The following is a 27,780-nucleotide window of genomic DNA, read 5'->3' as shown; positions in this document are numbered from 1 at the left end:
AAACAATATGAATGCCATTCAATCAGGATATGATTAAATAAATTTTGTTTATAATTACCATAGTTTAAAAACAATGAATTAGACCTGCTGATATGGAAAGGTCCTTATGATTATTATTGAAGAGTAATCCAATTTTCAGATCAATATATGCTATTAACCCTATTTTTATGAATAAGCAAATATCTAGGTCTCATAGCTACATATATATGATTTTTCAAAAATCTATAGTGCAACAAAATAGTTTGGAAGCATGTACAACAGATTGTCTTTGATTATCACAGGACAGGAAATTTTTATGGCAATAAGAGAAGCTTTCTTTACATGTCTTTGCATTGATCGGCTATTAGTTTTAGAACTTCAAAATTAATAAAGATAACTTAAATGAGTAAATTAAAGTAGAATTTCATCTTTGTCTCAATGTCAATTACTTAAATCATTTTTTCCCTTATGTGCCTCAATATAGGAGAATTATATTAAATTCTATTAGGGATTAGGAAACACAAGAACACATTAGAAGCTTTTATTGCCTTGCCCTTAAAAAGAGGAAATTATGAAAATAATATGGCCTCTAGAGATGCAGTCTCTCAACAATGCCTCATACAGATTCAAACTTTGTAAGCTGTGTAGAATGAGGGAGCATGAGAAGGGGCTATTGTTCAATTCTCTTTGTCTTAGTTCATTGCAATATGTAAGTATGAATATGTGGAATATGCTGTGGTATGTAAGTGGAACATCTGGACACTGTGTGACATTTGAAAAGTTAAAGTGCAAAGTCAGCTCTGAGCATATCATTTACACAACACTCTCTTAATTAATATTTATTGAGTATTCCATTGTGCCAGGCATTTATGACAGAAGAATGAATAAGAGAGGCAGGGTTCTGATTTCCTGTGCTCAAAATATGCCATGTGTTGTCCTCATATAATTTTAAGTGTGATAATATCTTATCAAAAAGAAAGTGGGGCTACAGGTACCACAATAGCCAAATTCAACCTACACTTCAGAGCCATAGCAATAACAACAGCATGGTACTGGCACAAAACAGATATGAAGACCAGTGGAACAGAAGACCCAGATATGAATCAATGCAGCTACACCCACCTGATTTTTGACAAGGGAGCCGAAAACATATGATAGAAAAAAGGCAGACCCTTCAACAAATGTTGCTGGGAAAACTGGATATCTGCATGCAGGAAACTGAAACTAGATCCATGTTTTCCACCCTTTATAAGTATCTACTCAGAGTGAATTAAGGATCTTATTATATGACCTGAAACTATGAAGCTAGTATAGAAAAGAACAGGGAACACATGGGAATTAATAGGCATAGGTAATGAGTTCCTCAATAGAATTCAAATGGCTTAACAACTAAGAAAAAAGATGGACAAATGGGACTACCACCAAATTGAACAGGCAGCCCTCAGAGTGGGAGAAAATCTTTGCTGGCTATATATCTGACAAGGGATTAATAACCAGAATATACAGGGAGCTCTTACAACTAAACTCCCCCAAAATCAATAACCTAATAAAGAAATGGGCAAATGAACTGAACAGAGCTTTTTCAAAAGAAGAAGTCGAAATGGCCAAACAACAACAACAAAAACCCACATGAAGAAATGCTCAACATCCCTGGCCATAAAAGAAATGCAACTCAAAACCACGTTAAGATTCCACTTCACTCCTGTTAGAATGACTACCATCAAGAACACCATTAACAAAAAATGTTGGCGAGGTTGTTGGAAAAAGGAACCCTCATAAACTATTGGTGGGAATGTAAATTAGTACAATCACCATGAAAAACTGTATGGAGGCTCCTCAAAAAACTGAAACTAGAACTTCCATATGATCTAGCAATACTACTCCTAGATATATACCTGAAGGAATGTAAGTCAGGTTACAACAAAGGCACCTGCACTCCCATGTTTATTGCAGCATTATTCACAATAACCAAGTTATGAAAACAGCCCAAATACCCTACAAATGGTGAATGGATTAAGAAAATGTAAAAATTATATACAACGAAATTTTATTCAGCCATAAAGAAGAATGAAATTTTATTGGTTGCAGATAAATGGACGGAACTGGAAAACAAAATCTTAAGTGAAGTTAGTTGGGTTTAGAAAGGCAAAGCCCACATGTTTTCTCTCATATGTGGAATATAGACCTAATACAAATACAGTAATACTGTGAAAAACAAGTGACACTATGGAGAGGTCATCTATGGGAGAAGGATAGCAAAAGAAAAAAGTTAAGAAGGTGACTATGGTTGATGCACTTCTTATACAAGAATGAATATAGAATTTTTAAACCTGTTGAAATCACCATAAGAAGGGACTAAGGTAGGAAGGAGAAAAATAGAGGAGATGAACCTATTTGGGTTATAATACATATATACATGGAAGTGTCACAAGGAAACTCTCTGTATAGCTATCTTAAACAAACAAAAATGTCATGCTATTTTTTATAAAAATGGAGAACAGGAGCACAGAACAGGTCCTGCCTAGGGGATTGGTACCAGTGTGAGGGAGGAGGATGTGGAGATAGGACCTAGGAGGGTGAATATGGTGCAAATACTGTGTATACATGTATGTAAATGGAAAAATGAGACTTATTGAACTGTTCCAAGAGTGGGGGAAGGGAGTTAAAGGAGAATGATGGAGGGAGTAAATTCAACTATGGTATACTGTAAGAACTTCTGTATATGTTGCAAAGTATTCCCAGCACAATAAAAAGAAAAATAAAAACCTAAAAAAAAAAAAAAACCAAAACCAAAGTTGGGATCTTACATGTGTCCATGCACCTAATCTTTGTAGCTATGGAAAGCCTCTTTTCCAATGTGCCATCAAATCTGAGATTTCTTTTAGAAGAAATTGAAGGGTAAATAGACAAATAAGGACTGGTTTTGGTAAGGCCTAATATATCCTGAGAACAGTGAGGTAGTATTGATAAGTCTTACTCAAGTGAATGACAAAATTAGATTTTCATTTTCCACAAAGATCCTCTTATTCTGGGGATTTGTAGATGGCAGGAATAGTTGTTTACAGACCAGTGGTAGCTATTTTTGTGCCCCAGACAGGAGACAGTGTTGGCATGGAGATGTAAAAAAAATTAGATTGATGAACTATTTAGAGTATAGAATTTTGTATAATTTTCAAAAAACTGTACAAATGAGAAAGAAGTCCTGGTAATGGGGAAGTTGTTCACTGAGCTAGGGAATAGGGAGGAGCAGGACTCTGGGTGAGGGAAGGCTGTGGATATAGTTTTGGGCACACTGAGTTAGAGGTCCATGCCAAACCTACAATGGAAGTGTCAAGTCAGAGAGTTCTTGGCTGGAGAGGATCAACTTGAAAGACAACAGCAGATGGCTAGATTGTAATATAATTTAAGCCATGAGTAAATGAAATTGCCAAGAGAAACAGTGTAAGAAATTGCAATAAGAATCTCTAGAGCAGCTGTCTGATGAACTCCCAACATTTGACAGTCACTGAGAGAAGGAACTAGAAGAGAAGGACAGCAATCGTGGAAGTAATAGGAAAACTGGCAGACCTTCATACCATAAGAAGCCAAGAAATAGTAATGAGAAGGAAACAGCAGTCACTAAAGCTTCTGAACAGTTCAGCAAGATAAGGACATAAAAACTGTATAAATCAACAATTTAGCAATCATGGGTGACATTAGCTACCAGTTATGGTAGTATTCATAGTGGAGTGATAGGTGAAGAAGCCTGACTGGAGTGGGTTCAAGAATGATGAAAAGAAAATATAGAATATCCTGATGGAGAACTCATTTAAGAAGATTAGCTATGAACTTTGTCTTACTGCTATATAATACTATTATGTTCTCAAAAGAAATGTAAGGTGTTTCTTGAAAAAAAAAAGTCTAGGCTTTGAAGAAGTCTATAATCATACTTATTGATATGCAAGAGATTACTGGTAAGGTTCTCCCAGTTTAAGGTATTTGTTTACAATCCCTTTCTTTATCCTTAATCAATCATTAAATTAGAAAGCATGAAATCAATTCTTAAAATGTGCAAGATTCTTGAAAAGATTTTAATGGGGGACAAGAAAAGTCCTTTTGATCAGTCTATCAGGTGTTGGGTTAAGAGAAAAGTACTAAGTAGCACCTACCTCCTCCATGTGACTAAATTGAGACAAAAAGTGAGTGAGACAGATAGAGAGCCATAATGTCACCACATTTGCTATTCATCATCTAGGGTATGATGAGAGTCAGGGGCATCTGGCGAAACCTAGAATCAGGCTAATTTATATATTGTCAGCAGTGAACCCTTCTCTGAAGGGACAGACTTATTTAAGGAAAAGCAAGAGAATATTTAAAGGAAGCAAAAAGAAAATTGAACCAGCCAGGATTAGACTATTCTTCCAAGTTCTATCAGATCAATGAGTCCACCTCTGCTGGACAGAGTAAGTTAAGGTTCCAGTGGAGTCAAATTAAGTATCCTTCTAGACATGCAAGGCAAAATGGGGGAGGGTGTTAAGAAGTGACTCCCAGAGTGCTACAGGGATTATTGCAATGATTTGTTAAATGATACCTAAAAGAGTTTCACAAAATTTTCTAGGGAGACAATATAGCATGTGGAAGCAAGAGTATCTAACACAGCCATCAGAGGAACTCAATGTTTAACAGTGAGAGGAGGAAATGGCTTATATTTTCTATATTACTGGGAAAAAGCATTAGTTATTTAATTAATTAATTTTATAAACATTTATTGAGAGCCTAATAAAAGCCAAGCAGTAAGCTAGGCAATATGCAGTCAAAGAGAATGTGGTCCAAATGGTAAGGAATACTTTACTAGGGCTATCAACAAAATATCACAAACTAAGTGGCTTAAAACAGATATTTATTGTCTCACAGTTCTGGAAATTGAAGTCCTATGTCAGTGTTGGCAGGGCCAGCTCCTTCTGGAGGCACTAGCAAAGGATCTGTTTTAAGCTTTGCTTCACTTCTGCTAGTTCCTTGGCTTATGGCACCGTAACTTCAGTCTTCACATGGAATTATCCCTGTGTCTGGGACCCAATTTCTCTCCTTAGTAAGGACATCAATTACATGGGATCTGGGACACACTGTACTCTAGTATGACCTCACCTTAATTATATACATCTACTATAAAACTATTTCCAAATAGTCACATTCTGAGAACCAAGGGAATTCTTTCTTCAACATAGGAATTTTAGCAGGACACAATTGAATAAAATTGATGAATGCACTCTACAATTCATTGAACCAATACTTACCATCTCTGGAATTGAAAATTACTGTTTCATGCTATACCACATTTGTTACCTTGCTTAATAGGGACTATAGATGTTAACAGCTGCATTTGAATAATATGATAATGTCTTTTTCCAAATGAAGTTTTAAAAAATCAAATATATTGGTTATTGTATACTTATATCCATTAAGAACAGACTTTCTAAAATAGAGAGAACGAGATCTTACATGCAAGCAAGGTTGCTTGTGCCCACCATTCTTCCTAGCACCTCCAGCCCCATGGAGTTTAGATTAGAAATAGATGCCACAGTATGTCCCCACACACATCAGATACATGTCAGGTCTGTGGTTTGAGAATCCCTGAACTATTTGAATTCTGACTAAGGAGAAGGAATCAAATCAACCATGCGTGTTTTGCTTTTATACCAGTGTGAGGCTATTTCTTATTCAGAAGGTGGCCAAGTAAAATTGTACTTTTTGACTTCTAAAACTGATTTCTCAGCATGATTTTATTGTTACATCTAAAAATTACCTTTTTGGGGATATGTAAACCACAATTTCTCCTTAAGTTGCTCACTGCTGAAGTGAACAGATTTTTATCAAACACAGCCATTTTTTGAGCATTTCTCACTGCATTTTTATGTCACTTAGATATCTTGCAAACTAGAGCATGGATTTTTTTTTTTTAGAAACAAGGAATATTTCAATAAAGAAGGAACACCTATTTTAAAGAATAGTAATGATGAAAAATCTTCCTGTGACCAGGATTTAAATTTCCTAGAATTTCCATAGACCCATTGAAGCACAAAACAGACATTTAGAACATAAAGTTTTATAAACAATGACCTATAAAACCATATTTTACTACACTTTTACTGTTGTGAGGAATTAAGAAATATGATTCTTTTCATATTTCTTCTCCAAGTGCTTTGTTGGATTCAGTAAATATGATTCACCTTTTTCCAGGAGAAATTCAGAAGAGCTCAGAGATTTGTATGCAGCTCAGGGACAAAAGCCATTTACCTGGGAAAGAGTAAAATCTTTACACATCTGCATTCAGTTCGGTCCTTATAAATTTTATAGCCCTGGTCAAGTCTAAGGATTTGATATTACAAAAAAACGCACAACAGCTATTCCATTTGCTTACTGCCATTTCTCTAGCAGTTATCTTGGGAATGAGCAAGGGATAAATCATAATTTAATGGTTCTAAATGCCCCACCCAGTTTTGTTAAAGAATAACCAGAAACAAATAGGTTTCAAGAAGAAGAATACCTATTTTATATATTATCCATATTTTAATTTGACATGTTCTAAGTCCATAGTTAATGTAAAGTTTTCTGCAACTGTCACACTTTGAAATGAGGGAGAAAAATGAAGGATTTGTTTATAGGCTACATAGGAATTTGTTGATTTTATTTCTTTGAACTGTTACACAATTTGAATTTCCAAAATTATTTTACTCTGTGAAAGAGCTCTGTGCTTTGAATTTCTAATGGTAATGTGACCAATTTTTAATAAACCCAGTAATTTTTTACTTTTGTCTTCACATTATATCTTAGGAAGTAAATATGGATGAAGAAGATTGAACTAAAAGAAAAGAAGATTGAGGAATATATTTGTGGTTGATAATAAAAGAGAATAAAATGAAACCTGTTGAAACTATTTCAGGAATGGGGAGAAGGGAGATAAAGAATGATAGAGATGAATTCAACCATGATATATTGTAAGAACTTTTGTAACTGTCACAAGGTACCCCCAGCACAAGAATAATAAAAAAGAATATTTGAGATTTAAAAACATTTTGTTTTCTTTAATAATTCTCAGACAGCAACACTCTCCACAAGAAGCAGTAGAACATAATTGCTAAGACGAGTGTTGGACCTACCACCTGGGTTTGAGTCTATCCTTTATAGTGTGATGCTCACTCAGCAAGTTGTTAAATCACTCTGAACATGCCTTGGTTTTCTTAACTTAGTGATAGAGACTTTAACATTCCCAATCTAACAGTTAGACTGATGTGTATATAAAGTGCTTAGAAAGTAAACTACTAGAACATAGTAGTGTTTAGTAACTGTTGTATATCATTACCATTGAGTTCTACTTCCTAGAACTCTTAAGTAAATTGAGTAAACACCCAAGCAATCCACTAATTTCTGCCTACAGAAACAAGAAGTGTGATCAATGTCCTAGGATTTTATTGATATTGGGTATTTCCAAAAGATAATGAAGTGCTAAAAAAGGATACATAGAAAGGCAGCCTTTCATCTTTTAAAAGTTGTTTACATAAATTGAGTTTTTCCTCCCCATTTGAGATATGCAATAGGGTTAAGTAATTTAAAAGAGAAAAACATTCTCAGACAACTTTCATTTTTCCCCACATTCTCTATTTATTTTCTCTTTAGTTTTATATTTGCTCTTGTTGGGCACCAGGGGCTGCTACTGAGCTATGAACTTGGCATCACTTTGGTACCTTTAATGGTACTTATTTGAAGCAAATTCACAGGCACAGCTCCCTAGTTTTATTTTAGCCCATGGCTTAGTCTGCTCATATGCCTTTGGGACAACCTTGAGTTTTAATTTTCTTGCAACTGTTTGCTACCCACTCTGGTTTCTACTCCTTTGTGGTATTGGTCACAGTGCTGGTTATGGTAGGGCTGGAACATTTGTCCAGTTTCTTGCATACCTAACAAGTCCATCAAAATTTACTTTCATTACATGAACCAAGGGTTTGTTTTGTGTTGTGGTGGGAAGACTTTTCACTTCACTGATGGATGCTAAAGAGTTTAATTTAAATCATAGGCTCTCAGAAATGAGTTAACATTTCAGTATTGATAGTTGAACAAGATAAAACTATCACTGTAATTGATTTTTAATGAGAAATTATGATTATTTATATTTATAATATAATTTAATGTTTATAATATTATATAATTGATTTTTTTATCATGACCATGTGGTATATTATATCTTGTTGTGAGAAGTGGAGGACACTCTGTCTTTAGAAAAGAAGTAGTTGCATAGTGGTCACCTGCAAGTCTATTTAACCAGTTAACCCTAAGAAGTCAGAATTGTAGATTACTCAAGAGTGCTTTTATCTATTTTTCTTACTTTTCCTTAACCTTCTCAAATGAGAAGTGGAATTATGAGTGCCAAAGGTTTTGCACATTGGTGATTAGTGAATTTTTGCTCATCATCTTTTAAAATTTGCTTTTTTTGATGTATTAAACATGCAAATGATACAAAATCCAAGTACAAAAGGGATTCAGAGTTCAAAGCAGGTTTGCCTCCTGCTGTTACTCTCAGTGCTCCAGCAATCCAGTTAGCAAAGATGGTTACTTTTTCTGGTCCTTCAGAAATTTGCCTATGCACGTTGATTACTAATTTTTACTTCATGGTTTTGGACTTTTTAGTGCTCTATAAGAGGTTCTAAGTTTTGAAAAAGTTCAGTATAAATTCTTAATTTTAAGATACATGATAATGTAGTATGGCCCTTAAACACTGCAGCATATGTATAAATATATATACATATATATCTTTTAAGATGCTAACAAATATTTCCCTTTATCATTTGAGGCCAAGAAGGAAACTGAAGTCTAAAATAAAATATTATAATTAAGGGAAGTTAGTACAGTAGTTATTGAAATAATACAACAATTGAAGAAGCAGAAATTTCCACTTCTGAGAAGAAATGACTTTTATCATTTATAAGCAAATTGAATCTCATCTATTCCAGTAATTAGCCAGGGAAATGTAAATTACTAAGAAAGCATACTCAATGCCTCAAAACTATATTTCATCCTTATCTAACATCCAGAATTAGTTACAAACTATGTGAAACACTGGAAGAATGATAAGGAAAATTATGAAAATAGAAAGGTAGCAGTGTATGATTGGAAGATGACAATAAAAATATTTCCTGAGTTATAAAAAAACTAAACAGAAAAGAATCCCTAGAGAAGATTAGTAGAGGAAATTTTCCATTAACAGAAAAGAAGAGTTGCCTTAATTAATATGTTTTTTCTTTCTACAATATTTAATTTTAACACTTTAACAAAAGTAAACTGGAGTCATGGCAATAGTAACCATCAGAACTCTGAAATGGTATGGGCTTTATGATTTTCACAATGTGATTAATTTTAAAGATATTTATCATACAAGAACAAGTTCGCCTAAAACTTCAATGAACTTTGAGGTGAGAGAAACTGATACGCATACTGAAGATATTTTAAAATCATAGCAAGATATGAAATAAAACAAGGACATACACATGTATCTTAGAGCTTGCTTTCAAAACTCTGAGATAAAAATCAGGAGAGCAGTACTGTATGAAACATAGTGGTACTTTCTGAATTTTCAGAGTTGGAAGACAAAAGAAGAAAGACTTTTCATTTAATCTTCATCTTGATCATGTAAGTGCTGTTCTTTGGGGTCAAACGGAGTCTAGGTATTTTTTAATGAGAGCAATAAGTCAACTGGTAAGAAAAGGTAGTGTGCTCTTCCAAATGATGGAGCTATATAGAAGGAGCAGGTACTCAGAGAGACCTTATTCAGAGACCTCTCTCCAGAGAGAAAGGCCAGCTGTTAGCTAGAAATAACTAGAACCATCTTTGAAACAGAGAGTGGAATTTCATATTAAGAGTCATAGTCACTTCTCTGAAGAGAAATATGATATGAAACAAAGAGAAACAGGTGAAAATCAGACTGAGAACAAATACATGATTATGATTTGGAGAACAGCTTAGGCTCCAAGAAATCCTGGAGACAAAAAGACAGATCAACATTTCTCTAAATGCTGCACAAACCTGAGGTTTTTCCCTCGGCATTCTTGTCCACATTCCTCATTCATGTATCTAATCTCTCTGATACACAAATTCCAGTGACAGGCTCTCATTCACAGAATGAGAAATGCACTCATGGTGCATTTCACAGAAGTGAAAAGGGCTCTGCATAGAGGCTGAGTGCATGCTCCTGAAGATGTTGAACCCCGTGACGACTAGAAGAGGTTTCCATAAAGGCATCAGGTTCAATCTGGTTAAAAAGTAAGTCTGCTTTGATTTAAACTGACACTTCCGAAAGGTCATCATGATTTCACATTTTTATGATGCATCTGCAATTACTACTATAGTTCATAACCAGAAACTCTAAAGTGGTCATCTTTGTAATCACTTTGTAATCACATTTAGATACCCAGAGCATTTTACATTAAGGCACTTTTTACTTTCAAGTAATCCTTTTTAACAAAAGATGGAATATCCTTTATGTATAAATGGAATGTAATTTTAAAAGGTTAGTTTAAAATAGCTGTAGAATTTTTTCCCCAAATAATGGAGAGATAAAACCTAGTGCAGCATTTGAGAACAGGTTCATAAAACTAAATCTCCTCCAAAAGAAAAAACAAACAAAATCTGAAAAACAGAAAAGGGAAATATCTGAGTAGATACACAAATCGTAGCCTCTGTGAACTCACACAAAAATAAGCAGAGAATAGGCATTGGGCAGTTTCAGAGTGGGGCATTATCCACAGGAAAACAGCGAGATTCACTACGGAGGACATAATTCTTCTGACAGTGACAAGATCTCATTCACAGAACCAGGACTGATGGTGCGCGCACAGTCAGTGTGCCAAGCAGCACAGGACCTGGATGTGGGTCCCTAATGGTGAACTGAGATCACTGTCGAGGACAGTCGGGGATCACATAAGGGACACTCTGTTTGCTCTCTGGGAGATGCAGTTCATTTGCACTAATTGCAGGCTTGGGGCCCTGGAGAAGGCAGCTCTGTGTCCACAGACTGTATTCCCTTTGTTGGTGAAGGTAGCTCTTACAGGCCCTGTTCCCCCTGGCATTGTGTGTGTGTGTGTGTGTGTGTGTGTGTGTGTGTGTGTGTGATTAACAGAGAAACCTAACTGCTTTAAAATATATGTGCATTTCTAATTCTTTACATTACTAATAAATGGCTGATGAGGTAAAGCTACAAGATAATAGTGAATGACTTTCTGGTAAAGCTTAGTAGATAGCTCAGGAAATAAAAGAAGTCCAAGAAAGCATCATCTAATTATTATGGTTTACAGGACTTTGCTTTTCTGAAGAAGAATCCAATTTGAAAAAATTCTACCATCTCTTTATTAGCCATCTATCTGTTCTGGTATTTTCAAAGTTAGATTGGACTGTGCTCATCACTAAGAATATATTTTTAAAATATATTTTTGCATACTTTTCTTTAGTTATATAACTGTCAAAAAAGGCAAGATCAAACTTGCGAAATGCTTTATGTTGAAGACAATAATATAAAATGAGAAAGAAAGAACCAAATCATGTTCATACAGTACAAATTTGACATTTTCTAGAAGTTAGTTGCAACTGACTAAAATGTAAAGATTTATTAAATACTTGAAATATTTAAAAATATATACTGTGATGGTTGATCTTGGTTGTCAACTTGATTGAATTGAGAAGCACCTTGATTAGTAAAGCACACTGATGGGTGTGTCTGTGAGAGCATTTCCAGAGAGGATTACCTAAAAAGACCTGCAAGGAATCTGGGCACACCATCACCATAGGCTGGAGCTTGGAGGGAATAAAAGGAGAAAAAGAAGAAAGCCTAATAGCACAGATTCTCTCTCTCTCTCTCTCTCCTTCCTGGCTACCAAGCTTACACCATAATGGACTTAAATTTCTGAAACTATGAGCCAAAATCTTTCCTCACTTTAAGTTGGTTTTCTCATGTATTTGGTCATGATAAAGCTGACTAACATACATTCAATCCCTGAGACAAGTATGCAGAAAAGTTAAAGCAGTCCTTGTAAATGACAATTCTGCAGCCTAGTGAATATGGTCTTTCTTCATTGTATGCCATATTCGTCTCTCACTAGATTCATGGCAGTTGTGTTTGATCTAATGCGTGCAAGGGTGTTATACCCTTACATCACCTTACAGATTCTATCTTTAAACCAATGTCTATGGGGGTGCCAGACATGCATGTGACAAAAAGTTACTTACAAGTTCCAGTCTAAATAATACTTTCAAATGAATGAAAACTGTACATAACAGTAATTCAGAGATGGTCAGTTTCAACTTTCCATCATGGGGGTCAATAAGTACTTCCTAGGGAATATATACAAAATTTCACTGGCTATTAAGAAGATTCAAATGTAGCAATGGCCTGATGAGACAGGTGAAAATGTTTTGAGTGTGTAGTATATATGAGAAAAGAACTTATGTCAGGCGCCAATAAGAAGCAAAGCTAACAGAGATGCTCTAATCAAATGTTAGGTGGTTTTAACCAGTGGACACAAAGTTTACTAAAGTCTTGAGAGAAATAGTTCCTTATGCATAAGGTAAGTGACAAGTATGTCAGGTAATTCCTAGCACATGGTAAGCATCCAAAAGAATTTTATCATTTCCTTATTTATTACTATCACTATCAGTATTCTTTTGTAATGGAATGAGGTTATCTCAATAAGCTTTTCTCACTCTCCAAATGTGCTTCATTGATTACAATATTAATGCTCAGAATTAGGGTCTGATATTATTATTAGAAAGTTGTTAGTTAATATAAGGCAATGTTTACTGAAATATAAGCAATAATTTTTCTCACTTTGAAATCTGTAGCTCGTGAATATGCGTGGGAAGAAGACAAAAGCAAGAACCTGACTGTGATGAAAAAAATATGTACTGAAGTTCAAAAGGTGAATTGTTGGGAAATATATAAGAGGCAGTCAAAGTACCTCTATTGTATAAACATAAAGAAAAACAGACATTGCAAGGACTGGGGCTGCCAAAAGATTTCCAACAAGGGATGACGGACTCACTTTCAAATGATGGGTTTCAAAGATGGGTTCTACCCATCTTTGAACACTGGGTGTTCCTATATCTCTTGTCTCCCACACAGAAAAGAAAGACAATACAAGGTCCATGTGCCCAGTCATAGTTACACAGCCACTATCAAATGGCATCCATTGACTGACCAGTTGTTCTCCACCATCCTCAGGCTAAGGGGTCCAGAAATAGTGAAGGGCTGCCCAAAATAGTTCCATTCAGTTCATTTTCTTTGGGGCCCATGAAAACCTCCTGGTCATAAAAGGAAGGAATAATGCTTTTTGGATTCCTTATTAAATAAATTTCTAATTAATTAAATAAATTTTACTAAATAAGTTTCTAGTTTAAGAATCTGTGGTCCAAGCACATTTTCATTTTAGTTTCCCAGTGCAAATGAAAAATGAAAAATAAATCAATGATCCAGGCTTAGCCAAGGCTTTATAGTTTATATATATTTTTAACCATAAGATATTAACTAGCAAGAAATTCTGTAACTGTTCTCTGAAACCACCTTCAGCTTCTTTTGTGGTTATCTCTTTAAGTCTGCTGAGAAGTTTGCTTCTCAACATTAAAGATCAACTGAGAAAACTATATACTATCAATTTAAGTTAATATCAGTTATATCATGAAAAGCAAATATTCTGACACAAATACTTCTGAATCAAAAAAGAGGAAGGTGTTCAATTGCTTGAGTGTGTATAGTAGACAAGTTATATTACTTATAGTGATTTTTAGGATTTACATGTAGAAATCAATGATTGCTAACATGAGAGAACATGTGCTTACCAGGTCTGCTAATGGAGGAGGTTGTCTTCCAAGTAATCAAGATTAAACCAACCTTTAAGATTTTATTCCTCGCTAAACACAGATTAGACCTGGTCTCCTTATGTTCAGTGAAGAACATTTTTTACAGGTACTTTGAAAAAGGAAGATAAAAGGTAAGCTTATGAAGCTTTTCTTTGAAAAAAATAACTGAGCATGAAAACTCAAATACTATGAGAGTAGAGAAGCAGCACAGTGAAAATTAAAATACAGACTTCAAAGTAATAGCAGCAAATATGAATTATGTATACTCATGGTGTGTGTGCTTGCATTAGTGTAGCTCTTAGATTTTCAATGCCACTAAAAGAAATGGTCTCTAAATTGAAGAGATTACCCACAGAGTGAGAGAAAATATTTGCTAGCTACACATGAGACAAAGGACTGATAACCAGAATATACAGGGAGCTCAAAAAATTAAACTCCCCAAAAATCAATGAACCAATAAAGAAGTAGACAACTGAACTAAGCAGAACTTTCTCAAAAGAAAAAATACAAATGGCCAAAAAACATGAAAACATGCTTACCATCCCTGGCCATAATGGAAATGCAAATCAAAACCACACTAAGATTCCACCTCACACCTGTCAGAATAGCTATCATCAAGAACACCAACAACAACAAATGGCGAGGATGTGGGAAAATAAGAACCCTCAAACACTGCTGGTGGGAATGAAAACTAGTACAACTACTTTGGAAAACAATATGGAAGCTCCTTAAAAAACTAAACATAGATCTGCCTATGATATAGCAATACCACTGCTAGGGATATACATGAAGGAATGTGACTCAAGTTATTAGAAAAGTACCTGTACACCCATGTTTACTGCAGCACTATTCATAATAGCTAAGCTATGGAAACAACCAAGATGCCCCACTGCCAAAGAATGGATTAAGAAAATGTTGTATTGATACACAGTGGAATTTTTCTCAGCCACAAAGAAGAATGAAATTTTATCATATGCAAATAAATGAACAGAACTAGAGAACATCATCTTAAGCTAAGTTAAGATCGCTCAAAAGGCCAAAAATTTCATGTTCTCCCTTATATGTGGATTATAGACTGGAAACAAATGCTGAAATATTGTACATGGGTCACACACTAAGGGGAGAACGTGCATGGGAAGAATAGGAAAAGGGAAGGAAATCTAAAACTTGAATGTGGTTGATGTGCTCACTGTAGAGGAATGACTATAGTAATCTTAAATTGACAGAGGCCACTATGGGAAGGTGACTGGGAAGTAGTGAAGAGGTCTGGTAGAGATGAATCGATGTGGGTTGCAAAATACAAGTGCATGCAAAAACAGACATGAAGACCAGTGGAACAGAATAGAGGACCAGATATGAAGCCACACAACTATAACCAACTTGTCTTTGACAAAGGAGATAAAAATATACGATGGAGAAATAGCAGCCTCTTCAACAAAAACTGCTGGGAAAACTGGTTAGCAGTCTGCAAAAAACTGAAACTAGATCCATGTATATCACCCTATACCAAGATTAACTCAAAATGGATCAAGGATCTTAATATCAGACCACAAACTCTAAAGTTGATACAGGAAAGAGTAGGAAATACTCTGGAGTTAGTAGGTATAGGTAAGAACTTTCTCAACGAAACACCAGCAGCACAGCAACTAAGAGATAGCATAGATAAATGGGACCTCATAAAACTAAAAAGCTTCTGTTCATCAAAAGAAATGGTCTCTAAACTGAAGAGAACACCCACAGAGTGGGAGAAAATATTTGCCAACCACACATCAGACAAAGGACTGATAACCAGAATATATAGGGAACTTAAAAAACTAAATTCTCCCAAAAGTAATGAACCAATAAAGAAATGGGCACGTGAACTAAACAGAACTTTCTCAAAAGAAGAAATTCAAATGGCCAAAAAACACATGAAAAAATGCTCACCATCTCTAGCAATAAAGGAAATGCAAATTAAAACCACACTAAGATTCCACCTCACCCCTGTTAGAATAGCCATCATCAGCAACACCATGAACAACAGGTGTTGGCGAGGATGCAGGGAAAAAGGAACCCTCTTACACTGTTGGTGGGAATGTAAACTAGTACAACTACTCTGGAAAAAAATCTGGAGGCAACTTAAAAAGCTAGACATTGATCTACCATTTGATCCAGCAATACCACTCTTGGGGATATACCCAAAAGACTGTGACACAGGTTACTCCAGAGGCACCTGCACACCCATGTTTATTGCGGCACTATTCACAATAGCCAAGTTATGGAAACAGCCAAGATGCCCCAGCACTGACGAATGGATTAAGAAAATGTGGTATCTATACACAATGGAATTTTATGCAGCCATGAAGAAGAGCGTAATGTTATCATTCGCTGGTAAATGGATGGAATTGGAGAACATCATTCTGAGTGAGGTTAGCCTGGCCCAAAAGACCAAAAATCGTATGTTCTCCCTCATATGTGGACATTAGATCAAGGGCAGACACAACAACGGTATTGGACTTTGAGCACATGATAAAAGCGAGAGAACACAAGGGAGGGGTAAGGATAGGTAAGACACCTAAAAAATTAGCTAGCATTTGTTGCCCTTAACGCAGAGAAATAAAGCAGATACCTTAAAAGCAACTGAGGCCAATAGGAGAAGGGGACCAGGAACTAGAGAAAAGGTGAGATCAAAAAGAATTAACCTAGAAGGTAACACCCACGCACAGGAAATCAATGTGAGTCAATGCCCTGTATAGCTATCCTTATCTCAACCAGCAAAAACTCTTGTTCCTTCCTATTATGGCTTATACTCTCTCTACACCAAAATTAGAAATAAGGGCAAAATAGTTTCTGCTGGGTATTGAGGGGGTGGGGGGGAGAGGGAGGGGACAGAGTGGGTGGTAAGGGAGGGGGTGGGGGCAGGGGGGAGAAATGACCCAAGCCTTGTATGCACATATGAATAATAAAAGAAAAAAATACAAGTGCATGGAAGCAATGCTAGGAATCTCTCCGTATAGCTATCTTCATCTCAAACTAGCAAAAATGCTATGTCTTTCTTATTATCTTATTTGTTTTCTCTTCAACAAAATCGGAGAACAAGAGGGTGGAAAATGTTTTGCCCGGAAGTTGATGGGGGTGGGGCGGTGGGGAGGGTGGGGGGGTTGTGGTGGCCCAAACAATGTATACATGTTTGTTTGTTTGGGTAACATTTAATTATGAGTATGATTACAAAAAACTGTTTTGGTACTGTCTTAGTAAACAGCATAAGAAAAAAACAAATCCATTGCCAGAATTCCAAGAATAGATATTCTTTGATAGTAATTAAAAAAACCTTAAAACTTTACCAGTCATACTCAAAACTTGCAAAATCTTCTAAGAGGTATAAGCCATTTATTATATTGCCTTTAATATTGTACAAGTGAAAAAAAGTTACAGATGCTAAATGACTATGCCAAAATTGGAACTAATAAATTGGATACAGGAATCATGTCTTTTACATTTAATATCATAATCTTCTCTCTCTGAGGCTAATTGTAATACATTTAAATCTGAACACACAGATGTACAATATAGATGCACATCTAAAACAACAAACTAATGATCCTATAAAGAATGTAAATGACTAACCTGGGGTTGCTACTACTCCATTTCCATTGACCACAGGCCTCTCTTCTTCTTCCTCCTCAGGAGGCTCTATACTTGCTTTCTCCATGTTGCTCACTGATTTATTTCTCTTTCGTTTTCCTTCAGCACTTGGAGTGGCTCCTGGAAGTATCTGGTCTGTTACATTTAATAATAATGGTGCTGGTTCAGCAGGAGGCTTTGGGGTACCGTAGTAATTGTCTGTAAATGATAGCAAAACATCTGCAGTTAAATCTTTCTTCTACTGTGTGCATCAATTTTTACTGAATGGAAATTATGTCAATACTATTAATTCCATTTTATACATATAGACATACACACAAATATATAGTTATATATATATATCTTTGTTATTTCTGTTGTATTGATCTTTAATGCTTAAAAACACAAATCTATCTTCATTATCATCTTTGAATCAAAATATATCCTTATACATTACTCCCAAATTGTGTAGATAATTTCAAAATTATTCAAAATGATTTTTATAATAAGTTAAGTAAGGCCTTTAAAAATAATTATGTTAAGAGCACAGGTAATTTATTTTACTCTCATACTATTCTGGAAAGACAGCACATTGCACTTTTCTCCAGCTTTCAGAGTGCTCTGGTCTTTGTCCTTGGTTTGTGCAGTGTCCTGCCCGTGACTATATTTCTAAGCCAGTGTAGTGGTTCCCATGGCTTCTGACAGTGGGCCTGCTGCTCTCCTCATTCTTCAGATTACCACAGCTCTTTCCTCATAACTCTATCTTCCAAGCCATCAAGTCATTTGACCCCATCCTCAAATAGTCTCTGAGTCTTCTTCAATGAGGAACCTAGTTTTTATTTACCTCTGTGATAAGGACCTGAAACATAACAAGCTTGGAATAAATGCATGTATAAGTTTGCCTTTATATGTTCAAGGCAAATCACTTTATTTAAACTATTCTAAAATTGTGATTGGTAAAGAACAAAGTTTGTTTTTTTCTAAATCAATCTTACACTTTTTATACCAACTTCAAACCCATGTTGGTGTTGTCTGTTACATGAGTAATTTATACACTCAAGGGCTCGCTTATTAAATAAAATATTAGTGCTATGTGCCCGGGCTTCAAGTGATTATATAAGGAACAAAGATGCCTATGATGAAATCTTTGTCTTACAAGGTACTCAATGGTCTGTTGTGGAGGACCAAATATGACATCAAACAGATTAAGTACTGCAATCCAGGAGACAAACAGGAGGAAGGGAGCATATCTGACTCTCCATAGACATCATTGAAGGTATCTGAAAGCGTACTGTGAAAGAAACAATTCTCACCTGGCTACACACAAGTTCGTAACCCCAGTGAGGCTCAATTCCTTTATCTATAAATGGGAAATAGCAATAATTTATATAACCACTTCTGTTCTGTGTTGTAAGCAACCAAAACCTACTCCACTAAAGTTAAATTGGACAAGGGTGAAGATTAACTCAAAATGGATCAAGGATCTTAATATCAGACCCCAAATTCTTAAGTTGATACAAGAAAGAGTAGGAAATACTCTGGAGTTAGTAGCTATAGGTAAGAACTTTTCAATGAAACCCCAGCAGCACAGCAACTAAGAGATAGCATAGATAAATGGGACCTCATAAAACTAAAAAGCTTCTGTTCATCAAAAGAAATGGTCTCTAAACTGAAGAGAACACCCACAGAGTGGGAGAAAATATTTGCCAACTATACATCAGACAAAGGACTGATAACCAGAATATACAGGGAACTTAAAAAACTAAATTCTCCCAAAACTAATGAACCAATAAAGAAATGGGCACGTGAACTAAACAGAACTTTCTCAAAAGAAGAAATTCAAATGGCCAAAAAACACATGAAAAAATGCTCACCATCTCTAGCAATAAAGGAAATGCAAATTAAAACCACACTAAGATTCCACCTCACCCCTGTTAGAATAGCCATCATCAGCAACACCACCAACAACAGGTGTTGGTGAGTATGTGGTGAAAAAGGAACCCTCTTACACTGTTGGTGGGAATGTAGACTAGTACAACCACTCTGGAAAAAAATTTGGAGGCTACTTAAAAAGCTGGACATTGATCTACCATTTGATCCAGCAATACCACTCTTGGGGATATATCCAAAAGACTGTGACACAGGTTACGCCAGAGGCACCTGCACACCCATGTTTATTGCGGCACTATTCACAATAGCCAAGTTATGGAAACAGCCAAGATGCCCCAGCACTGACGAATGGATTAAGAAAATGTGGTATCTATACACAATGGAATTTTATGCAGCCATGAAGAAGAGCGTAATGTTATCATTCGCTGGTAAATGGATGGAATTGGAGAACATCATTCTGAGTGAGGTTAGCCTGGCCCAAAAGACCAAAAATCGTATGTTCTCCCTCATATGTGGACATTAGATCAAGGGCAAACACAACAAGGGGATTGGACTATGAGCACATGATAAAAGCGAGAGCACACAAGGAAGGGGTGAGGATAGGTAAGACACCTAAAAAACTAGCTAGCATTTGTTGCCCTTAACACAGAGAAACTAAAGCAGATACCTTAAAGCAATTGAGGCCAATAGGAAAAGGGGAACAGGTACTAGAGAAAAGGTGAGATCAAAAAGAATTAACCTAGAAGGTAACACCCATGCACAGGAAATCAATGTGAGTCAATGCCCTGTATAGCTATCCTTATCTCAACCAGCAAAAACCCTTGTTCCTTCCTATTATTGCTTATACTCTCTCTACAACAAAATTAGAAATAAGGGCAAAATAGTTTCTGCTGGGTATTGAGGAGGGGAGAGAGGGAGGGGGCGGAGTGGGTGGTAAGGGAGGGGGTGGGGGCAGGGGGGAGAAATGAACCAAGCCTTGTATGCACATCATATGAATAATAAAAGAAAAATGAAAAAAAAAAAAAGGACCTTAAAAAAAAAAATTGGACAAGGGTGTTCTGAGAAGACATGAGATGGCTATTTAACTAGAAAGGCTGAAAAAACTTGGGGAACATGGTGGAAACAAAAGAGTTCAGTCAGGACTTTAGGTTTTCTTCATTGACCCTGGACTCTAAAAGATCTAGCTGGTTTCATTGCCAAAAGGCACAGCCCAGATGTAAACTGCCTTTGTAGATATGAATCCCAAATTCTCCTCAGCTGCTCTGACTTGCTTATTGTCAGGGGACACACCCAGGCAGGCCTGTTACTGGCTGATCCTCAGTCACATATGAGTGCTTGGGATGCAAGGAAGTGGAAGACAAGATGTCTGTCCTTTTTTGATTTCAGGAAAGGGAAGTTGTGATGATTAACCTTCACAGTCAACTGAGAAATATATATGAGATTACTAAAGCACACTTCTGAGTGTGGCTGTGAGGCTGTTTCCACAGATGATTGACGGGTGGTCCTGAATGTGGGCATCACTGTCTAATAGGCTGGGGGTCCAGACAGAACAAAAGTGGAAAGAGAAGGAAGCCAGTCAACCTGTGCAACTCCATTTTCCTTAAGAGATTGTGTCAGTGGATGCTGCCATCGCTGTAGACATCAGATTCTAGCTTTTTCAGCATTTTAATGTGGACACACACCAGCCATTCTCCAGGGATCTTCCAGCTCTTCAGCTTTGTACTGGGACTGCATTTTGGTCTCTCTTATTCTGAAGCTTTCAACTTCTTGGACTGAACAGCTACTAGGTTCTGTCTCCCAGCATGCAGATGTTGGGGACCATCTAGCCTCCAACAAAGTAAGCCAAACTAATGAATTACATTTATAATTTTACATATTTTATTGGTTCTGTTCCTCTTGAGAACCCTAACTGATATAGAGGGGGAGACCTCTTCCCATCGTATTTCTGGGGTCTTCCCAGATACCAAGGGCCTTGGGAAGCTGGGCAGGCAAAAACAACAAACATCCAGTCTCCATGTCCTCCTCCCTGGGCTGTTATCAAGATGAAATCAGCAGGTATGAGAAGATCTTTATAAAGTGTAAAGTTGCAGTGATTTGAATGACAATGAAGCCGCATGCTGGCATGAAAGGAGCAAATATTAATGCCCTGAATGCTACTGCACATTTCCATGGATACTCAGAATTGTGACAATAACACAGGGAAAAATGATTGCTTTGTGAAGTGCTTCTTATATGTAGAGTACTTTTTTTTTTACAGAAGTTTGCAAACTAGATGATGTACAACTTGCTAACAGTTACTTTTCAATTTTACTTAGAGCATTTCAAATTAACTAAACTTTTATATATACTTGTCAAATTCTGAGCAACAAAATGACAAATTGGTTCCTACAAGTCAATGAACTATTATTACATTTCAGCATTCCTAATAGCTAGCAAAACTCTTGGTACATTTTTATGCTTTTTATGGGCTCTTAATACATACTTCTTATCTAATGGACACAATTTAAAACAAACAGATAATCTCTACATATCTTGATGAATGATATTTTACATAGTATTCTGGCACTCAGTACATAGTACTAAGAAAGATCATACTTCAATGGGTTTTTTCTTCATTTGTCTTTTAAGTTTTAAATCTCTGAAAACTAAATAACCTTTTACTAACAAGAAATAAATGCACAGCACAAGCTAAAATAAACATTAAAGAACAGATCCTACTGAATGTACATTATAAAATAATTAGAACTGTCAGTATGATGGGACTATAAATTATATAGCAACAATCTTTTCCTATAATTTGATTTATGAAATTAATACATCAGATTAAATTTTAGATGTTAAAGTGTATAAATCATTGGGTAAGATGTTAAGATAATTGTCATTAGCAAAAACAGGTGTTTGAAAGAGGCACAGAATTAATCTATGCAGTAACTACACTTGAGAAATATAATTTATGGAGAAGTCTATTACTCTAAACCAAGATTTTTATTCTGTTGCATAAGGAACACCTAGACCAATTCAGCCAAGTAGCCAGCTAAGCCATGAAAGTGACTGATTAAGTATGTACAAACCATATGCAATGATAAAAAATGTGCCTTTTAGGAAACATATCAGCATGTTTTCAGAAAAATAAACACCATACTGTGTTGAAACATATTTTGGAAATATTGTCCTACTAAGAATGAAGAGCCTTCATGCACAGTGCCAGGATTTAATAAATCTGGATTCTCAAGAAGTAAACAAATAAAACCCCTACAATATTATTTTATGTTTAATGGCAGAGATACTGGTGAGAAAAACTTGACTTTGTGTCCTGTGTCCTCTAATCTCACTTCATCTGTATATCCTTACATTGATTCATTTAAAAGGGAGCATGGCCTGAGAAACGACTAGTCTTGAAAGCAGCTATAAACTGGGTGTGGTGGTGCACGCCTGTAGTCCCAGTACTTGTGAAGCTGAGGAGGAGGTTTGATTGAGTCCAGGAGCATGAGATTAGGCTGAGAAACACAGTGAGAACCTGTCTTAAAGATAAATAACTTTATAAAAAAGCAGCTATAACTACTGTTATTACCAGCGCCAGTGCCACAGTTTACTGAGCTGGACACTATAATATGCATTTTACATATAAGTTCTTATATCACAGGTGTATTAGAAAAACATTTTACCACAGCCATGTTACAAAAGTCAATGATAATGAAGGGATATGTGGTATGACTAGATCAGAGAAGATGCTCAAGATATGGTGACCTGAGGACATCATTCTGCCTCTGAGTTAAGAATATAGAGGCCCCAAGAGATTAAAAGTTTACACATGAAGTATTACACATGAAGCAAGTAGAAAACCTACATTTGGTTTGACTTATGAACCTCATCTCTTTTCAAAATACTATATTGCCTCATAAGTGGGGAAGAAAAAGCATGATGCAGTCTGCAGCCTGCCCACAATTTATGCTAAACTTCATCCAAAGCCACCAACAGTTGGCACAAATGGATCAGTTTCAAAAAGGAAAGACAATCTTGCTACCAAGTCATTAAGCAGGAGTGTTTTAGGTGATTTTCCCCTCTCCTTCCAAAAAGAAGTGTGTGCACACTTTGGGGGAGGGCCTGCAATAAAATAAGCTTTTCTAGATCATTTTTCACTGGATATATTTATAAAGAATGATTTATACATTAGCATTTTCTTTTAACTTTAATGTCAAATTCCACTAACTTACTGTGAACACACACTGATCTATTAAATTATCCACTTAATTCTATCATATTTGGATAATCTATAAATTTACATAGTCTTACTTTTTAATCTACACCTGGAAATCAAAGTGACAACTGTTTGAGGAACTCAGTTTATTCTTCAGCTAAGTACTTAAGCATGAATACTTTTTTTTCCCAAAAAGATGTGACATGAAAAAATGAAAGAGGTTGATGTACTTTCTACACATGTATGAGTATGGAACATTGAAATCTGTTGAAGTCATTTTAAGAAGGGAAGTAGGAGAAGAAGGAGAATAATGGAAAGGGTGACCAAAGCATTGTACGACACATGTATATATGGAAACATCACAACTAATCCCCTATACAACTATCATAAACTAATAAAAATATTTTTTAAAAAGAATGAAATGGTGAATGTATCCATTTATAACATTATAAAAACTACAAAGTGTTTTAAAAGTTTGAGTGTAAAAAATAGTCCACAATATGTCAATAATTTATTTCATAATAATAAAACATTTAACAAATGTCATTTACACTGGAGAGTGTTATATTCATTTATTGCAAAGGGAGAGGGAGTAAAACAGATTACATTGTTATGAACTCAGCCTGAAGAAGACCTTGAAAAAATGTACCCACAGATAGGCTCCATTCCCAGGTCATCTGAAAGAGATGAGAACAGCTTTCCAAGTAACTTTCTACTTATTGTACTTAAGTCCATCATGGAATTACTGCCTTTCCTCTCATGGTTGGCAACATAATCTTTTTACAAAAATCTTAGTCAAGCTTTCTTTTAAAATAATGTTTTTGTCTTTCTAAGTTTTATTTCCCACATTGATTTAGTAGTGAAGCCAGAGTAAAGGAATAGGAAACTATGTCAATGAATTTTAAACCCTTCTTTTTTTTGTTCCCCTAATTTTTGTTAAGCAGAAAACAAAATAACCTAAATAATATTTTCTGAGATGCAAATTTGTTATGCTTTTAAATTCTGATATGATGACAAAAGTAGGAAAGACAGAACTAACTTCAGATAAGAGGAAATTAAAAATATTAGTAGCAAACTGAACATTTTCAATTCTTCCACAAACCAGGTCTCACGATCAAACTGACAAGTTCATTTTTCCTTTTTAGTTGTGGGTTTAGATGCTGATTGTGTTGCTTCAGTCCTCTGGATGTATAACAATGTATAGGTTTTATATCAAATAACCATAGATCATTCTATCTGGTAATCAAATGGAGAAAGAATTATAAAGGTAATACTTGTCTTCAAGATACATCACAGATCAAATTCATGGCCCAATATCCTCAGTGCTTTTATTCTTATTATTTTGGATAATGGTTCAGGAGAAGAGAGATGAATGCTTACAGGGATTGCCGGGGCACACATACAACACAGCTCATCACTGGGATCCCAGAGGGCTTGCAGATATGTCCTGGTGGTAGAAGCAATGTGTGACAAAATTTAAGAGATTGAGATAATACCAGGGTTTTCTTCCACAATTTTATAGATGGAGCAAATAGTATGATACCTGGCTTCCTTAATGGCACCTGTGCAATTTGACTCTGATATCAAACAGAGAAGAGATTCAGAGTTTCAATTCTAATCATAATTATGTTAGAAAGCCTGCCAGATCATAAGTAAATAATCATTTTAATCCATGTCAAAGATGTGCATTAATAATGTAACTATATTAATAGAAATGGATACAAAAATGAGACCCTTCTCAAATGCAAACTTTGAGACATGTTTAACATATTAAACACAGGATAGTAATGGTTGAAACTAACAAACTCATCATAATGCATGTCAGACATGGCAAGAGTCACAGTCATATGGTTACAGATAGTAAATTAGAAAATCTCTAAATACCAAAGTGAATAAATATAATCCAAATTAATCTACTTTCCTAAAATTGTATTCTGAACTGGAAAGTAAGATTGAGTAAGATTCTCAGCTCAGAATGCTTTATCCAACTGATTTTTCAAGTTATTTTTGTAAGCAGCTCTGATGCTTAAATTTGGGCCTGAAAAAAAACCAAAAACCCAACATATCATTTCCTCATCACGTCATAGTAGTTAATATCTTGAAACCCAGATGCAGAAACTCCCTGACCTGAATCAACAGGTCCTTTTCTCCTGTGGTGCAGAGCCTTACTCGCACAAGTGCCAGAAATAGGAAAACATTCAAAATAGTATTAAGTGAATGATACAATAACCATAAATGGCATGATTTGTAAAACTTCAGTGTTGACTGTAACTTCTAAAATGTGCATAAATCTACAAAAATGTGAAATTTTCTGGTTTTCTACATGAGGTATTGAATTATTCTGCAACAAACCCAACCTAAAAGTTTCAAATTCATTTTAAATTACATTAATGCTGGTTTCACAAAAGGGTGTCCCCAGTGACATACATTGTGAGTTTTTCTGCCTCTTCATTTATCAGTACTCTGCAGATGGTTACATTTGCCAAACATTTTTTGAAAGTTGTTTGTAATACCAGTGGTAACTCATGTGCACATTCATGTACCAGGTCAGTGTGGCCAGGTGCAGGACAAATCTTTGCTAAATATAACTGTCCATTGATTAGCTAAGATAGCTGGGTCATTGAGTTAAAGGAAACCAGATATTTGCTCCTTCAAGGAGCAAATTTAAGCATCAGAGCTGCTTACAAAAATAACTTGAAAAATCATTTGGATAAAGCATTCTGAGCTGAGAATCTTACTCCTTCAGTCATTATCAGAACAGTTCACAACAATTTCCATCTGTACCGAATAACACATCTAAACAAATTATGAAAGAAAATCCTTAAGCAAAGAAAGAAGTCATATATGATTTTTCAATGTCAAATATACATCTGCTTCCAAAAGAAAGCATTTCAACACTTATAGTAACATAAAAGTTTTAAGGCCTAACTCATAAGAATATCACATTTCACTAATGTTAAATTCCTTCAAAGAGCAATTGTTCAGTAAAAATAATGGGAGCCAAAAATATAAGTAACATTTATAATTTTAACTTTTCTAGTGACCAACACTGAAAAAGGAAATAACTGAAAGTAATTTTAATCTATTTTACTTAGTTCACTAAATCTGAAATATTATCATCTCAATACATAATCAATATAATGTTATTAATATAATATTTTACTTTTTCACTGGGGTCATTGAACCCAGCTAGTTTACATTAGTAAATTAGTAAATTAGTTTACATTCAGCAAATTATATTTTATTTATTTATTTATTTATTTTTTATTATTCATATGTGCATACAAGGCTTGGGTCATTTCTCCCCCCTGCCCCCTCCCTTACCACCCACTCCGCCCCCTTCCCTCTCTCCCCCACCCCCTCAATACCCAGCAGAAACTATTTTGCCCTTATTTCTAATTTTGTTGTAGAGAGAGTATAAGCCATAATAGGAAGGAACAAGGTTTTTTACTGGTTGATATAAGGATAGCTATACAGGGCATTGACTCACATTAATTTCCTGTGCATGTGTGTTACCTTCTAGGTTAATTCTTTTTGATCTCACCTTTTCTCTAGTTCCTGGTCTCCTTTTCCTATTGGCCTCAGTTGCTTTTAAGGTATCTGCTTTAGTTTCTCTGCGTTAAGGGCAACACATGCTAACTAATTTTTCAGGTGTCTTACCTATCCTCACCCCTCCCTTGTGTGCTCTCGCTTTTATCATGTGTTCAAAGTCCAATCCCCTTGTTGTGTTTGCCCTTGATCTAATGTTCACATATGAGGGAGAACATATGATTTTTGGTCTTTTGGGCCAGGCTAACCTCACTCAGAATGATGTTCTCCAATTCCATCCATTTACCAGCGACATTCAGCACATTTTAATCAGACAAGCTCCATTTCACTTGTTCAATAGCCACCTGAGTGCAGTGGCTCTGACACTGGACAGCATGGTCTTAGATAAATTCTTTTATCAAATAACATTTTAGGTCACTTTATTATACCCGAGGAACTAATTTTTTTCATAAACAATAAATTGAAAATAAATTTTTTAAATAACTAAAAAAATTGAGTAAACACTACAGTATTGTAACAATTTCAGGTGACACTGGTGTTTTTCTTATGTGGTTTCTTTGTCACACTGAGTATAAAATACTATTAAGCATCTAATAGAAGTACATTTTTTTAGCAACACTCTTTCACCCTGCTTCCTGATCATCCATTTGATAACTTTATCATGTCTTAGCTTGAAAAATTCACTT

General features: G+C 35.5%; 1 protein-coding gene across 6 annotated transcripts in view; it reads right to left on the bottom strand.

Annotated features, from left to right (window-relative positions):
* Magi2 (membrane associated guanylate kinase, WW and PDZ domain containing 2) overlaps positions 1 to 27,780 on the bottom strand; it is a 1,413,820-nt gene that overhangs the window by 480,855 nt on the left and 905,185 nt on the right. For all 6 annotated transcript variants that reach the window (XM_074064888.1, XM_074064889.1, XM_074064891.1 and 3 more), the window contains exon 4: positions 17,461 to 17,676. In XM_074064888.1, the coding sequence (XP_073920989.1) occupies positions 17,461 to 17,676 (216 nt within the window). The remainder of the gene's footprint in view (positions 1 to 17,460; positions 17,677 to 27,780) is intronic.

This window comes from Castor canadensis, chromosome 2 (genome assembly GCF_047511655.1).
Source record: "Castor canadensis chromosome 2, mCasCan1.hap1v2, whole genome shotgun sequence".
Lineage (NCBI taxonomy): Eukaryota > Metazoa > Chordata > Mammalia > Rodentia > Castoridae > Castor > Castor canadensis.
Note: the sequence above shows the minus strand (reverse complement) of the source record. Positions and strands in the feature narration are given on the sequence as shown.